The following is a 16,732-nucleotide window of genomic DNA, read 5'->3' as shown; positions in this document are numbered from 1 at the left end:
ATTTTTAATTATATTAATTCAACTATGACTTTCTTGAGCTACTAATATGCACCTGAAGTTGCCTGAAGGCTTTTATGGAGGCTTTCTTGGTATTTTTTATTCAGATGACGAACGACGACGGTTCAAATACCTTTTATATCTAATCCCAAGTTAAGAGAGTCGAGAAAACAACTAATACTTATATGCAATTATTATGCAAGTAAAACAACATGCAATTACGTTACTCATACGTCATATGGATCGTATTATTATATATGCCATTCCTTCTGCAGGCTTAGCATTAAGACAATTATCCCACATTAGTCTCATATCAAAAGAAATCAAACAATATATTGATAGATAAATGCAACTAGCAATAAAACGGGCTCATTATGATAATAATGTTATTAATAGTGTTATCAGAACAGTCGTTGACACATAGTTGATATTGTATCGTGGCCTTCCGTGGCACGTGATGTTTATATCTCTATACAATTTACATAGATTCACCTTTTACATATTATATCATTGTTCAATTGTTATTGATTACATTTAGTCAATAGTAATAATTAAATACAAACATACGTATCATGTTTTGCGATCATGTATGGAACGTACAAATAGTGTGTTAATTGAAAGTTGAAACAATCATTATCTATTTATTACAACATTTGTTACTAAGCCTGAACTACAAAAGCTTACGATGAATATGTTTATTCACCTCTAATTGCTACATAATCGTTTTGAAATGCTTTGTGCCTATTAATGTTAGGGGGGTTGGAAAATAAATTGTTTAGAATAATCGTAGGGATAAGGGAACTGCAATCTTTCTGAGAGAGTTAAAGAATTAGATAAATTCACGAATATAAATTGAAAAACTTTTGGACGAGCTTTACCAAAAATTTATGAAAAATCTACTAGGTACCTATGTAAATTATTACCTTATTAAATATTATAAACTGCAATAAAGATGAAAAAAAGCTATTATCTTATTTACTAAAACTTTATACACTTATTTAAATAAGGTGTGAGTAACACCAACTGTGATAACACTTTATAGTACCACATGACATGCTTAAAATTCGTTTATCCTAATTCAAACATCGTTCAAATTAACTAATAACCTCAAATTAAGGTCAACCTGTTTGAATTAATAAGTATTTATTTATCTCAATTATTGTGTTTACTCTGTTCCTACTGTATTACATAGATATGGGACAATTGCGACATAAATTTAGTTTAAAAAACTATTGAAACACGTTGAACTTACCTATTAAATATTAAATTATTGTATGATCACCGATCCTTGATAAGTGTACAAAGTTGTAATTAAATCTGTCTGTTTAATATGACTCAAAATCGACATACATGTGACGCTAATAATAGTTCAGGTTCATCGCCCATTTTTGCACTTGATTACTATCAAGCTAATTTTCCGTGAGTAGCTTTATCTTGATGAGACGCCCAATAATTTCCTGTACGAAACTCGAAGGCGAAGGATCCAGGACTATAAAAGCGTTTTAGAAATTGGGAATTAGGTATTACTTAAACTTTTAACCCGATGATCAAGAAAAACCGAAATTCATTATTTTTTCTGAGCTTAATAAGCTTTTAAGTTTTACTTCTTTCTTTCTATTGCCTGCGAAAAAAATGTACTTATAGGAAAAAATAGGGCCAAAGGCCAAAGAACACAGTTATCAAATAAAGTAAGGCTATGAAAGAAGAAAAAATACGAATATATTACTATTAATTCGTTGACAAAACGATTTTATTCCACGCACCCCTATTCTTAGTCACATGATAATTCCGAGGTTAATGTTAATTGTTAATCATGAGCTTATTAAATGTTATTTTTATTCATATTCATGACTTTTATCAATGCTACAAAGTAGGAGAGTAACTAATTGTTTTGTTACTACATATTTACCGCAAAACTATACGAACGATCGGGATTGTTTTTCCTATCTTTAAATTTTCTACTCTTAATATTTTTGCGATAACTATAAAAAGTTTATATTAAGCTATGTATTATATATAAAAGTAAACAATTTTAAGTATACCTACGCATCTAATAATTCCTACTACGTACATTCCTACAAGCATACATTCTATAACAAATTTCCTATCATTGAAAACCATTTCAAAACATTATTGGTAGTTAGTCGTTTAAAAAATTATGCAATATTTGTCATTCACAGACTACTTTAGATCAAACAAAGGAAGCGCACAGGGAATCGGCGGTCATTATCAATTGCTCTAATTAGCCGAACGTAAACCGTACCTAACACCTTGGCCACGGACACCGGCGGCGCGACCGACGGCGCGACGGGCGGCGCGGCAATTCGCGCGGCGCGGTAAGCATGCCACGGGCAGTTGCGTTCGCCGCCGCGACCAGTGTAGACTAGGAGACGAGATGGCTTTATCAAAGTTAGCTCGACGTTGTTTGGAGAGTAGCAGCTTTTTTGCTCAAGATTTAATGTTTGGAAGATATAGTGGAGTACACGAATTAAATAGAAATCGTGTTACAGACGGAGAATTCCACCAAAAATATGAAAAATATAGGCATGATGAAAAATTATGTTGCGGGTGGCTATACTTCCAAATAGCTGGTCTAGCTAGAATTTCTGCAATAAAAGCTTCCGTCTCCATTTTCGCGAAAAAAAAACAAACTATTTTAAATTAAGTTCGCTCCGGGAGTAGTCGCCGCGTCTGCCGCTCGACTCCGTGGCCTGCGCCGTAATAACTCATACATTTGTTTCGATCGCTAGTCGTGCCGCGCGATTCGCTCGGGGAAATTCGCCGGTCGTCTCGCTGGTCGCCGCTGCGCGTGGCATGCCCAGTACATTTCCATACATTTGATTCATTCGCAAGACGCGCCGCCAGTCGCGCCGCGCGAATTTTCGCTATAGCGAATTGTCCGTGGCCAGCACGTAAGTACCTACATATCACAATATTATGGTACCTACTACGTCATATGCGTGTGTTTTGAATCTTTCAACGATTTTAGAAATCGCGATAAAGTTCAAGTTAAAGAGATTTTTTTTAATTCTTTATTTGTCGTACAAGAGATATTATAATTATTGATTATAATATACCTAATGATACCAATTAAGTTAAAAAAAATATGGTTATCTCATTTCTATCTTATTATGTTATGTTAGACGATAATGATCTATAAATACTTGTAGAATCTGAAAATATTACATGTTTACAAAATTGTCACAATTTTAATCTAAGTATTTTGGAAATATTAATCATAAACATACAAATATTGATCGTTATATCAACCCAAGATAAGATAATACCTAATATTTGTAAGATTAGCATCAATAAGATCGTAATTAAACTACCGAAAATAAAATTTCCGATAGATGCAAAACAAAAGTACCTATGCATTTATAATCCACTCCACAAAACTACTAATATCCCAATTTTTTTTTATTTATTTATTTATTTATTTAACACTTTATTGTGCAAAAAACAAAATATACATAAAGGTTACAAAAATAAGATTAGAAAGCACAAAGGGCGGCCTTATCACTATGCAGTGATCTCTGCTTTTAGTAAATAAAAGGAGAATTTAAAATATAAATAAATTCCAAAAATCCTACCTGAGTTTACAATCTGTTTTACAACAATCACCATTACAATACATTATGTGAAACTACCCTCATTTTATAAAGTACAAAACTTACACAGAACCATAATTTGGAACCTCTTGTTTTGAAGTACTTGGTGTGGACCAGCACCTAGTGGACATGAAATACGAAATAACCTATTTATATTGTAAAAAAATCACTTTTTGTAAAAAAAATTTCAATATAAATAATAGTTAAAATTAAACAAGTTAACATAAACAACATTTCAAAATCACAGTTACATGACACGTTTAATAAACAAATTGTATATTTTACTCATTTTTCATATAAATAAAAGGTCTAATTATTATTTTAATAACTTTTAACTAATAAACAACTCACAACGCGTCGGTAGAACGCATAGCGGAAACTAGACTGTCATTCCATAGATGTGTAACTGATAAGTGATTTATAATAATCGGACAAGCTTCCAACTATCGATTAAGTCAATATTTGTTACTGATATGCATACTGAGTGTTATGAAAGGCTTCAATAAAGATTAGGCAGTAAGTACGTGTACCTACTGATATTTTGAGACTTTTCTGTATTACATATTTTTATGCAGTTTGCACCCGCTGTTATACTTATATTTAGTGCTCCCTCCGTATAACGCGATAACACGAATTACTTACCTAGGTGTCATCGCGATATCCTACTGATAGATTTGTGGAATATTTTTTTTTTCGATTGTAAAATTAATAACTAATTTGTCGTGGCATTCTTTGGAACATTAAGGGTGCACTCACACACATCAGTCACCGTCAAGTCACCGATGACTGATCGGTGACGGTTTGTGTACGTATCCACAAACACCAGTCACCGTCATGTTGTCCGTCAGTCACGTCGCCGGTTTGACTGAATCATTGAACACATACATCAGGTTAGTCAGTGATTAGACGTGTGTCACGCTAGAGAACAGATACTGCCCTGACGGATAAAATGCAATACACGTGTAGCAATTGACGGTAGCACGACGCTGACTGAACTGAGACGTGACGGCACCGGGTGAGTGGGGATAAAAGTATGATACATGTATGGAAAGATTATTTGACGTGCCTGACCGGTGACGTCACTGATAGATTTCGTGCCGGCGACTGTCGTGTGGGAACAGAGTCATACTAGAACTATTGATACATATTTTTTTTTAATCCTGTCCGGTGACGTGCCGTGACGGTGACTGATGTGTGTGAGTGCACCCTAATAAGAAGAATTAGAACTCGGAAAGGTTTTGATAGGTAAGTACCTATTATATTATTTTTGTAAGAAAATTTTATTATTAGAAAAACCTCAATAATATTGTTAATGGCAAATATTCACTATCAAGGCATGATAATGCCATTTACGATAGTTTCATACTTGAGCAAGGTTTCATATCTACTGTAATAAATGTGTTTATACTTTGTAGTTCTTTATGTCTACAAAAACAATAATATTACGATAACCTCTCTTAATTTTAAGCATGCGGTAATAAGATTAAGACCTACCACATTATTTCGCATAAGTAAACAATCTTTTGTAACTATGGAAAAGTAAATTTATCGCATTAGTGACGTAATAACATTATACAATAATGTATTACTTATAATATTTAAACAATTTCAACAAGTTTTAAAATACCACATTATATGAATTATGTTATATCATTTCTAGTTATTATGTTCCTACACACAAATAATATTTTAATTAGGTACTTACGTTCTCTTGTAGGAGAACAGTCCTTTATATTTATTTCACACTAAGTTTACGCCCGCGGCTTCGCCCGCGCAGTCAAAGAAAAACCCGCATAGTTCCCGTTCCCGTGGGATTTCCAGAATTGCGTCATTTTATAAAATATATAAAATAAGTAGCCTATATCCTTTCTCGGGTATCAAAATATCTCCATACCAAATTTCATAAAAATTGGTTCAGTAGTTAAGGCGTGATTGAGTAACAGACAGACAGACAGAGTTACTTTCGCATTTATAATATTAAGTATGGATTCCTTTAGTATTGTATGCATTCAATTTTGGATAACGATTTAATTTCCAGAACTTTCCACCTAGTAGACTATCAGACATCAGCTCCTTGAACTAAACCTAAATATCCTAGATCAAAATGCGTTGCATCACTTCATTACTATTAGAATATTTGTTGTATGATAAATGATAATAGATAACAGTTTCAACAATGCTAGATTACTAATCGAAGGGTTTCTACTTGTGAATACAGGGTGTCCCACTATTGGTATACTAAGCGCGAAGGGACTTGTAGTTTTGCATACGCTGATCACGTAAAAAATACTTAAAAAACAAAATTACATCAAAAATTTTTTGCTAAATTTTTCCTGAAAATCTATGTTTTCTTCTCTAGCTTCGCGCAGCCGGCATATACCGCTCCTCTAATGTGAGCATTTTGTCTATGAAAACATAATCTTAAACGATAGCTCACGTACTGGTGGCAAAGTTGGGTGGGTTGCTTGTTATGAGTGTACACATAGAGTTTTAAGAATTCATCTTATTGAAAAAAAAATGCGTCTGGAATTTTTTAATTATTTTTTACGTACTCAGCGTATTCAAAACTATAACCTCCTTTGAGCTTAGTATACCAACAGTGGGACACCCTGTATAGTGGTTTAATCCAGATTTCTTTAAAACTACGAAAAATATTCAAGTGTATTTTTTTTAATAAGTCAAAATGTTAAGTGTTATATAGATGTGTAGATAGATACAAACAACAAAACGGTACAAAATATCACTAGTATTTAATTTTGTTTATACACCGCTTAATATTTAACAAACAGTCAGAGAACCGGTATATAAATGAATATTAAAATATTTTATTGATTTGCTATTAGAAACTGATAAAAGAGATTTATTTCTCATATAAAATAAGGTCTAGAATGTAGATACGTTCAATTCGAGCCAGTATGCTAAAATGCTAATCGTATTTTTTATATTCAAAACATTAGTATGGATTTCGGACACCAATCGATAAATTTGATGTAATTTAAATACATTTGATGTCCTACTTGTAGAATATTCATAAACGGTAATTACGACTTCTGCTTTTAAGGACTGACTATGCTTCAAATATTAGTTTACCTACGTTTTGTTTACCAGTCTACTCTCAAAAGGAAATTTTGCAACATTTTTCATTGCTGCTCCGCTCCTGTTAGTCGTAGCGGGTTTATTAATATTTTGATATTCTAACAATAATCATTCGTTAAACATTATTACATTATTTTTACGTAATATTAGAATAATCTCATCTCGAATGCATCTGGTCACTGCTTAGTGTCGCATTACGATATTACATAAAACTCAATATTATAAAGTGTTTACGTTTCTATGCATTGTCATTGGCAAATGAAGAAATCTTTTCTACAAGAAAGTCACCCACGTTTTGAAGAGGAAGATACCACATCAGATTCTAAAATAGGATTAATAGACAAAAATATTTTTACAACAAAAAAAATCGCTTTCATTAAACAACTTTTTGGAAACGTCGGTTAAGTAAATATGTATGTAATTATTAATTTTAATAAGTATGTATGTGTATTTGAAGTGAAAATAAATACGTTATCAGCACGTAAATATAGGAATGTTAGTAATAAACTGTATTAATTGCAAAGTTCACTAATAAGCAAAAAATATATTTTTTTAAGAACCACTATGTACCAAAACCTATGTCTAAAACGAATATTCTGGATCGTCTATGGAATATTTGAAATAAAAATTGTACCGATTTGGCTGTAGGAAAAAAGAAACAGATACCTCCATTACCCTAAAATAACTAACATATAGTACTAAGTACAGTTTTTCTAGTTATCTGGAATAACTAAAAAAACTGTACAGAAAAAAATATTCCAAGTATTTAAAAGATACTAGAAAATCTTTAAAATCCTGACCTGAGGAACATAATATTCTAAATAGTTTACTTCGGTAAAAATAATCTTTTTACGGGCGCCGCACTATGGGACAGAACGGTATAAACCATCTCTAAAATGGTTTGGGTCAAAATTGTCGTACAGATGATTTTTTGGTGGCATTACATTCCTGAATAAACGAACTATCTGATAAAATAGATGAAATTAAATTTAAATCAGTTTTATCTCATTAAATTTCACAGTAAACCTGAGTAGTCATATTTTCTTACTTAGCACGTACCTAATCTATTTCTGAAGTTTAACGTATGATAATTTCTAAGTTTCCCATTAAAATTAATATGTATCATACATTTTTGGATTGACTAGGATCTGAAGTTTATCAATTAGTAAATATTTTATGCGAAATATTTTGCCACATTTTAATTTTAATTTTTTTGTGAATCATTGAATTTTATCGTCTTTTTTCATTTTCAAATTGAGTATTCGTCTTTGCCGAAAGCTGCCGAAGTTGAGTTATTATGATTTTTAGATTCTTTAGTTATTCAAGATTCCAAAAAGGTAAAAAAAACCTGCGTCATTACTGCGCCTTTTCAAGCTAGATGCTGAAATGTGAAGAGAGGGAGAAAAAAATTATGTAAACGAATTTAACGTTTCTACTTGTTATTAAAATTCTAAATGATATATATAACTTAAAATAGTTTGTTTTTTTGCGGTTGACCATACCTTCACACCTATGATAACAACATTAACATAATTAATTAATATGTTGTTTTTATTTATATATTGTTGTAGAATCCATTGCGTTAATTGTAATCTGCCTATAGGTTAAATAATTTGTATGGGAATTTTTTTATCATTTTTCTCATTGGTTTTGCATAAGTTATTAAAACTCGGGTCCTATATAACCCCAACAATTTCAGCATTTATAACAAAGTATTGAGATACTTCTTCACCTAACTGTTGAAAGTCCAAAAATATAAAAATGAGTGTGTTTGTATTCGCCGCGATATATGTCCGCTGTTAATAAGTGGTAAAATTCTGAAGAACTTGAAAAATATTTACCTATTAGAAAATTTTCATATACATATATGATATATACATTAAAAATCGGCTAAATCACGTCCGAAAGTGTTCGCGTTCAGCTGCAATGGAAGAAACATCTTGCTGTATACAACAGATCCCTATAGGTATATCCAGTATATAAAGACAACATATTTCAAAAAGACCAAAAATTCCAAAAGAATTGTTTGAAGAATCTAAACAGCTTCTGGTATATAATAAGGAACAGTTGTTTTATTGTATTAACATTTTTAATATAGGTACTCAACTCAATAATTATTTTATTATTTTCTAAGTTTTATTTTTTTTTAAGTATAAAGTCTTGAAATGTTTTGTTTAATACATAAGCAATGTTTGTTCTGTTAAGATAAGAGGAAAATTATTAAATAATGTAAGATTTTTGTAAGAAAATTTACGAAAGTTTGTTTGTATTTTTTTTTAAACAAAAAAATAAAATTACCAAAACAAAAATGGACTTGGTTTATTATAGCGTAGTTATTCAAGAATGCGTATACCAAAATTCAAGTAAAAAGTACGAGAAACTAAAAAGTTATAGATTTTTGAGATGGTTTATACTGTTCTGTCCCATAGCGCGCCGTCCTATCAGCCCCCCTAGACTAGTGGCTTTCTATTAGCGTAAAGTTCAATAGAATAGATTATGAATGTATGAGATTGACGTTTGATTACGACGACGACGACGATTGATTACGTCAATCTCATACATTCATAATCTATTCTATTGAACTTTACGCTAATAGAAAGCCACTTGTCTAGGGGGGCTGGTAAGTAAATTAGTGATTTTTGCTTGTTTACCTCTGTTTGTTTACCGTGGTTGCCTGGAAGAGATCTCTACTAAGTCATAAGGCCGCCAAATAAGTTGTACACTGTCTTTTTCTGTAATTAGTTCTTAGGTTTCCTGTCTGTACAATTTTATTGAAGTGTTAAAAAAATATTTGTTTACCGGCTGTTCGAACTGTATAATATCAGTTTCGTCACTATACGTAACGATTATTATGCAAAAAGATACAATCAATTGTATGTATAAGTATACCTATTTATACGTAATTTCAAGATATAAAGTGAAAACAAATACCACTTTATCCCGAACACTCGAACATATCATTTCTTCTAGACGTGTTACTTTGATGAAAAAGATAAGATAAAGTACTTTAGCCAAGAGCATACTGATATATAATAATTAACTGTATAAAAATCTTCACTCATTTTAACATGGCATACAAATTCGCAATATCTGTACGACCAACAGGATTACCGCAAAACGGCTTCTTATTTCTTAATCGCTCACTTTGGAGCGGTATGCCATTTCTAACATATTATCTAATATCTATATGACGTATTAGAAAGCATAAAACAAATTATTATATTTCTCTACATGTGAAAATATTTAATATATAGTAAATAGTATGTGTATATATATGTCGCCATTATCTGTTTGAATCTGCTATTTGATTGCATGACTAGCGTGTTCATTGAATGACGACATTTAATTGAATGACTAAGAACAAATCGTCAGATTGTTAAATGTAACGTTCAACGACTTGACTGAACGTCATTTTACATTTAGCATAGTCGTTGGTTTGCCTATGGCCTATGGGGTTATCTTTGACAAAGTTTCTTGCGTTTCTTGCTGAAAAGAGAGGCATGAAGCTAGGAAATACCTTATGTAATCTGTTAATAACAATAGTGTGCATAAATCCTAAGTGTCATACACAAAGTGCATGATATTATGTGAGCATTATCAATGATTATAATAAGATTGCCATCAAACAGCTGTTATCAAAAAACTGTTGCTATCTCCATTATAGTGTCATAAATAAGATTACAATAATCTGCTTGTCATATTATATTGTAATGGAGATATGGCTTAAAGTATGGATCATAAAATTTAACAAACTTTTACTTGTAAGATAAGATGGAAACAGTTTTATTTGATCTAGACACTTATAAAGATGAAAGGTGTTATTTTAGCAGTTCCGGGTATCTCTGTATCAAAATTTACCTCTTTGTATGTAACTCAATTCTTATCTAAAAATAAATTTCCCACAACAAACTTTTCCTGTCCTGCTAGTCTTATTCACATATTTTGAGAAGTCAGTTCTTTGTCAAGCAAACGTTTCGAAGGTCACATTTAAAAATAACGTATTTCATTGACAATTCATGATGACTGAATTGGTATTTCTTATTTCAGAGTTTGGCAAGACATCCAACGAAAATGGAGTGGACTTTGACCGATAATTATATCTTGGCTTCGCTTCCACGCCTTCCTTTTATAAACTGATGAATAACATTCACAGATTTACGTCAACTTTTCTAATTAGCACAACCAAAAAGACAATGGAAAATGCTATTTTAAAATGGGTTAAATGTGCATACTAAGTACCTACAAATTATTCGAAAAACGTATTTGTACCAAAGAAAAAAATTGTGTCACGCAAAACTACTGAAATATCTAATATCAAACGCGATCCTGCGTTACGTAATTCCCTGCAAAAAGATATTCCCTACAATTTGATTACGAAATAGTTACCACGTAAACACAGGCTTCATTTCTGAATCATCACCGTTTCTTAGAAAATCGCATCACAAACGCATATCTTGAACCTTCCAGATTGCAACTTTGATACACGGAATACAATAAAACATTATATAAAGTAAACAAATAAACACAAACAAGAGATAAACGCTCGCTTGACAGTACGTTGACCGCACGTTATCGTCGCGGATACCGAAGTACGTTGGAAGCCCGCCAAAAACCTTAACCTTGCAACTACATTAATGGTCACTTGCTCTATATGCACTTTCTTAGTACTACTACAGATAATATAATAGTATAGGTACGCACTACGACATGTGGACGAAACAATTGGGTTTGTAAATTGTAAATAACACGAACCTCTTTACAGAATGGAAAAGAAGTATGACAAATCAAGCATTTGACTTTATCGTTACCTATAATGAAACGTAGATACGTGATTGAAATATAATTTATATTTCCTTTTAAAATAATTTATGGCTTTGCCTCCATATAAAAAAAATATAAGTTTATTCGACTTTAACAAGTTATGATGAACGGTTTCGTAGGATACTAACAAACAGATCACTCTACTGTGCAACCCAGTAAAAGAGCTCGTCAAAAAATATTACAATAATCGGAAAAATCTATTCAAACTTGAAAGCAATGCCTATAGGTACGTATATAATCGAAAACTAAATAATTAAAGCTTGTAGTCATGGACGTATAAAAAAAGACGGACGCCGTATTACGAACAAACAACGTGAAGCCACCATAGTAAGCTAGCGATCATGTAAAGACAATAAACACGCACACACTCTCACCATAGTAAGCTAGTCGGCCGCCATTACGTCGTGAACTACCGACTGATTAACTGCGTCACTGTTTCACAAAAAATATTTAAAATGCCGTCTTGCGTGGATAAATGGTGTCGCAACAGTACAATTTTAAATAACAAAACACAAGGGATTACATTCCACAGAGAAGCAAGTTATTTCTTTTATGTTTTAATGACAAAATTATTAGGGCAAAATTTATAGAAAAAAATACAGCCGCCATTGTCATCAGGACAGCTGTTGCCATGGCAACATGGCACACACACATGGATGTTTCGCCGCCATTACTAGGCTTCACTCAATGTTTAGGCGATATACCGTCCGTCTTTTTTTATTCGTCCATGCTTGTAGTATTATGTTTTGTAGATATATCCATACTTTTAATATTATAAATGCGAAAGTAACTCTGTCTGTCTGTCTGTTACTCAATCACGCCTTAACTACTGAACCAATTTGCATGAAATTTGGTATGGAGATATTTAGATACCTGAGAAAGGACATAGGGTAGGTTTTATCCCGGAAATCCTACGGGAACGGGTTTTTCTTTGAAAACGCGGGCGAAGCCGCGGGCGGAAAGCTAGTAATTAATATAATTAAGAAGGTGCCATTAAGTACAAGTAATTAAAACTTCAAGAGACCCGTCCTTTAATAAATAATAATTCCATAATGTTATTAACTCACATTCTTATATTTATTAAAACAATTTTAATACAATAATAACATAACATGACAGCTAGACTACCGCAAAGACGCCAAGTACGGTAATTCATATTTATATACGACTAAACATTGACTATAATAATAAATAAATAATGCATAATAAATAAATAACATCATGAATATTCAAACGGCCAATCGAAAATAAACTATCCAGTTAATTTGCAATACCAATACTGAAACTTGTTAACACGAATTAACGATAAATTCAACTATGTATGTACATTGTACTGTAGTTAAGAAATTCGAGTAGACAAGATTTATTATTATATTTAATGTTTTAAATAAACGCAATTTTCTTTTAATATTCTAAAAAATTACAAATACCTTATTTTCTACCTATCCAGAATGTGTAAGTATAATATTTTATGAATTTTTTATCTTTACGACAATAAATATACCATATAAAATGTACCTATTTATTGGCCATATTATTTAACTCATTAAAATGTATCCTAAAAGTATTGTAGCACAAAGCTATATATTTTATTTATTATTGCACAATTTTCAGACAGCTTTCCAAGTGATTCTGATGCAATTCACACTACATTCATAGAAACTTCGAAATGGTTCACATATTTAGGACAATCCAGTCCCCACGACTAGTTACATCAAAAAACATTAAACATTTATTGACTTTATACATTTTGAGAATTAAATTTACAAACTCTACTATTAAAAAGTATAGAAGCTTTTTTTGTACCAATAACTTTTTTATAAATTGCAATTGCACCAAAAATCAAAATGCGACCTCAATAAAGTAAAATTAGCAAATAATAAAGGAGTGTTTCTCTTTAAGCTTACAAAATATACGTAAAAACAAATGTACTAGCTTTTTAACGGTGTATTATGTATACCGGATTTTAGTCACTTCAAACCTAGACATAGAATGCATAGCCTACATTCCACTTTACAAGACTTTGGAATAAAATGCGTTATCTCGATTTGTACCCGAGGTAAATAATTTTCGTACAAAAAAAATATTTATTATTACTTTATTGCACGTACCTACTTAGTTTAAACTAAGTACAATAGGCTATTTGACAAGGTTTTGAAAACTGTCTCAAATTATTAAGATACGTTTATAGAGCACACAAAACACATGTTTCTTAATTTTTTGTAGTTATTCATTGAGAAAATGGAAAATAAAAACATGATATTCAAATACGCCGCCAAAACACAATTTTGAAGAATATGGCGTCTCGCGACCATGGTGACGTCACAGCGGCGTAAACATCAACTTGCTCCTAGTACTTATTGTTCGTTTTTGTTTTAATTATAGTATAATTAAGTTAATCTGTTTAAAAACCAGAAAATGAGTTCTTATAGGTGGTGTGTAGTTCCTGGATGCAGAAATACGACTATTAAAACCCCTGACAAACTATTTATATGTGCTCCAAAATATATAAAAATGCGTAGAAAGTGGTTGCAGTTAGCTCGCAGAAATCCAAGTGATATTAGATATATCAATTAAAACAGTTATATTTTTTTGTGAAGACCACTTCGATGTAAGTATGGTGTTGAATACCTAGTAGGCAGTTTATTTTATTTGCAATACATACTTAGTATAAATCGTCTCATTACTTACCTGCTTGAGGTAAGATAATGATATTATATATAAATTGATGATGACGTGTTTGTATTGATATTGAAAATAATCAATACACACACGTCAATCCTATAAACTGGATGGCTGAAATGAAAAATAAAGGACTTAATCTAAAAAATGTATACTTCATAATTATTGTGCTATTGTGATTCATGTTTGTAGGTACAATTAACTAAAAAGGTAATGAATGACGATTGAAATATTAACTTACGTAGCTGTTTTCACATTTCTCAATTGAGGAGCGTAAAAATCTTGGTTGTTTTTAAAGAACATGCCAACCATTATAGCACCTAATTATAGCGTCCACTTTAGGTAGATTTCTACGGTCTGCTTTTTCGAAATTAGGTTCCATGACAAACAAAAATAACACATAAAGAACAAAACTGATTACAGACACCTTGAATCACAAGAAATAAGTTATACAAGAAACAAAACCAAAAGCGAAATTCAGCAACGACGTGAGTAAACGTTGGGATCTCTTGTTATTTACGCCGCTGTGACGTCATGGCAGATGCAGCCAATCATGGATGTTTTCGGTCACGTGGTCATTTTAAAAAATATTATGTTTTTTCTCGACGATTTATAAATAAATAAGTTATTATTTATATCATTTATTAATTTAAATCGCTTCAAAAACCTTATATATATATGGATTACACAAAAAAGTAATTTATTTTTTATACTGTCAAATAGCCTATTGGCGGCCTTATCGCTAAGAGCGATTTCTTCCCGGCAACCGTTGGTACAATAGAGGAATAAATAAATAAACAAATTCTTAGTTGGCCGTGGCTATTAGTAACATTCATACTTTAAGTGATAAATTATTGTTTATTTCTAACGTCCAGGTAACAAATTACACACTGAAGACTAATGCAATATATTATTTAAATACGTAAATAAATAATATTATGTCCCTTTCAATGCCACCATTTCGTAATTTATATCTAAGTTTTAAATTTTAACAAATAGTCAATAAAAAAACTCTCATTACGAAACACGCTGTTTCTCATTCTTTACTTTTCTTTAACTACATAAATATAATAAGCATTAATATACCGCACACAATTGTGGCTTATGTCTATTTGCTGCCATTATCAAATAATTTGTATGCAAGTTACTTTACTATGGGCGTACTCTTGATAACATTGCTAGTATTTTCTTCGCGTAAGTATTTTAATGTTATTTAAGTTTAACTCATAGTAATTTATATTGGTAACTTAGAAGTAAATTAAGACCAACTTAATTCGTATATTCGATCGTAAAATTGAAATTTCTTCCATTTCCATGGAGAAGTAGAGTCCGTTCAGAGATTTTTATTTTAAAAATTGTCTTGTAACTTTACATAAGTCCTTATTTCTATTAACCTAACTAAAAAGGACATTTTGCTTTTACTTAGTTGTTAACTTATGATCCCATAAAATTATAATATTTTACAAGTAATAAAGTTTTTAATTATAACGACGTGGACGTAATCTGTAACAGCACCTTATTTATACTAATCGAATTATATTTACAACTTACTTTTCGTCTGCCATTGTATTATATTAATTACACTATTTTAAATTAATGTCCACAAAATATCACAGATTATTTAGCAACGTAAAGCTGAACATCACATAATTTCCATCGACCGATATACCACTTCTATAAAAAGTTGACCGAAATATCGTGAAAATAGACGCACGGTTTTACACGCACGTATACTTCCCGCGGCTCCTACATATGTACTGGCATTATATACAAGTTTCCTCGCATATATGGATGTTTTTATGTGTAAACGTTTGCACAAAAGCGCGGCAAAAATATAGCGACAACATACATAATATTGATGTTTTGCATTAAAACAAAACATGTATTATGTGTCGAATAAAACACACAGCGTTGGTGAAGAAAGCTGTCTATGAATCCTATATATCTCTATGAAAAAGGGTCACCTTACCGAATATCGATGGATTTTTCACCTCACTAGCAAGAGCGCGTCCCTAGTATGTCATCTGTCATACCAATTTGACATCACCTTTGAAGCGCTGTCATCTGCCTCTGCCGGCATAGCATCTTCATCAGCAAGCAGTAAACTGCAACGCTGTGTGTTTTATTCGACACATAATACATGTTTTGTTTTAATGCAAAACATCAATATTATGTGTCTTTCTAAAACACACAGCGTTGGTGAAGATGTGTTTGATATCTGCTGGTGAAGAAAGACATACAAACGCTATGTTGAAAATAAATTATCTTGTTAATATTGTAATACTTACCTAAGAGTATTAACAACTTAAATTTCATTCCTTTCAGAATGTTAAATGAACCTCTTGTATTGTAAAATAAAGTTATATTTTAAATTCTTAAAACAATACAAGGGGGTTATGTAGCAACAACAAAAATTGTTTTTCTTTCATGTAAGAACTAACCATCTATCCTCTAAATTTTAAATTATTCTCCTCAGATAATCATAAGCCAATACTAATGAACTAAGTCTTAGAACCTAAGAACTG

General features: G+C 31.5%; 1 protein-coding gene across 3 annotated transcripts in view; it reads right to left on the bottom strand.

Moving 5' to 3' along the window:
- Positions 1 to 15,972, bottom strand: part of LOC149484408 (trehalose transporter 1-like protein) — a 31,443-nt gene extending 15,471 nt beyond the window's left edge. Inside the window, exons 1-2 of one of the 3 annotated variants that reach the window (XM_089700567.1) lie at positions 3,960 to 4,017; positions 3,675 to 3,728 (exon numbers count right to left, since the gene is read on the bottom strand). In XM_089700567.1, coding sequence (XP_089556693.1) covers positions 3,675 to 3,728; positions 3,960 to 3,979 — 74 coding nt within the window. In that variant the 5' untranslated portion in view covers positions 3,980 to 4,017. The other 2 variants (XM_089700569.1, XM_089700568.1) reach the window with 2 other exon arrangements.
- Positions 15,973 to 16,732: the final 760 nt, after the last annotated feature.

Source organism: Colias philodice, chromosome 11 (genome assembly GCF_061535455.1).
Source record: "Colias philodice isolate Cphi_HAF_F1 chromosome 11, ilColPhil1 Martin Lab GWU primary, whole genome shotgun sequence".
Lineage (NCBI taxonomy): Eukaryota > Metazoa > Arthropoda > Insecta > Lepidoptera > Pieridae > Colias > Colias philodice.
Note: the sequence above shows the minus strand (reverse complement) of the source record. Positions and strands in the feature narration are given on the sequence as shown.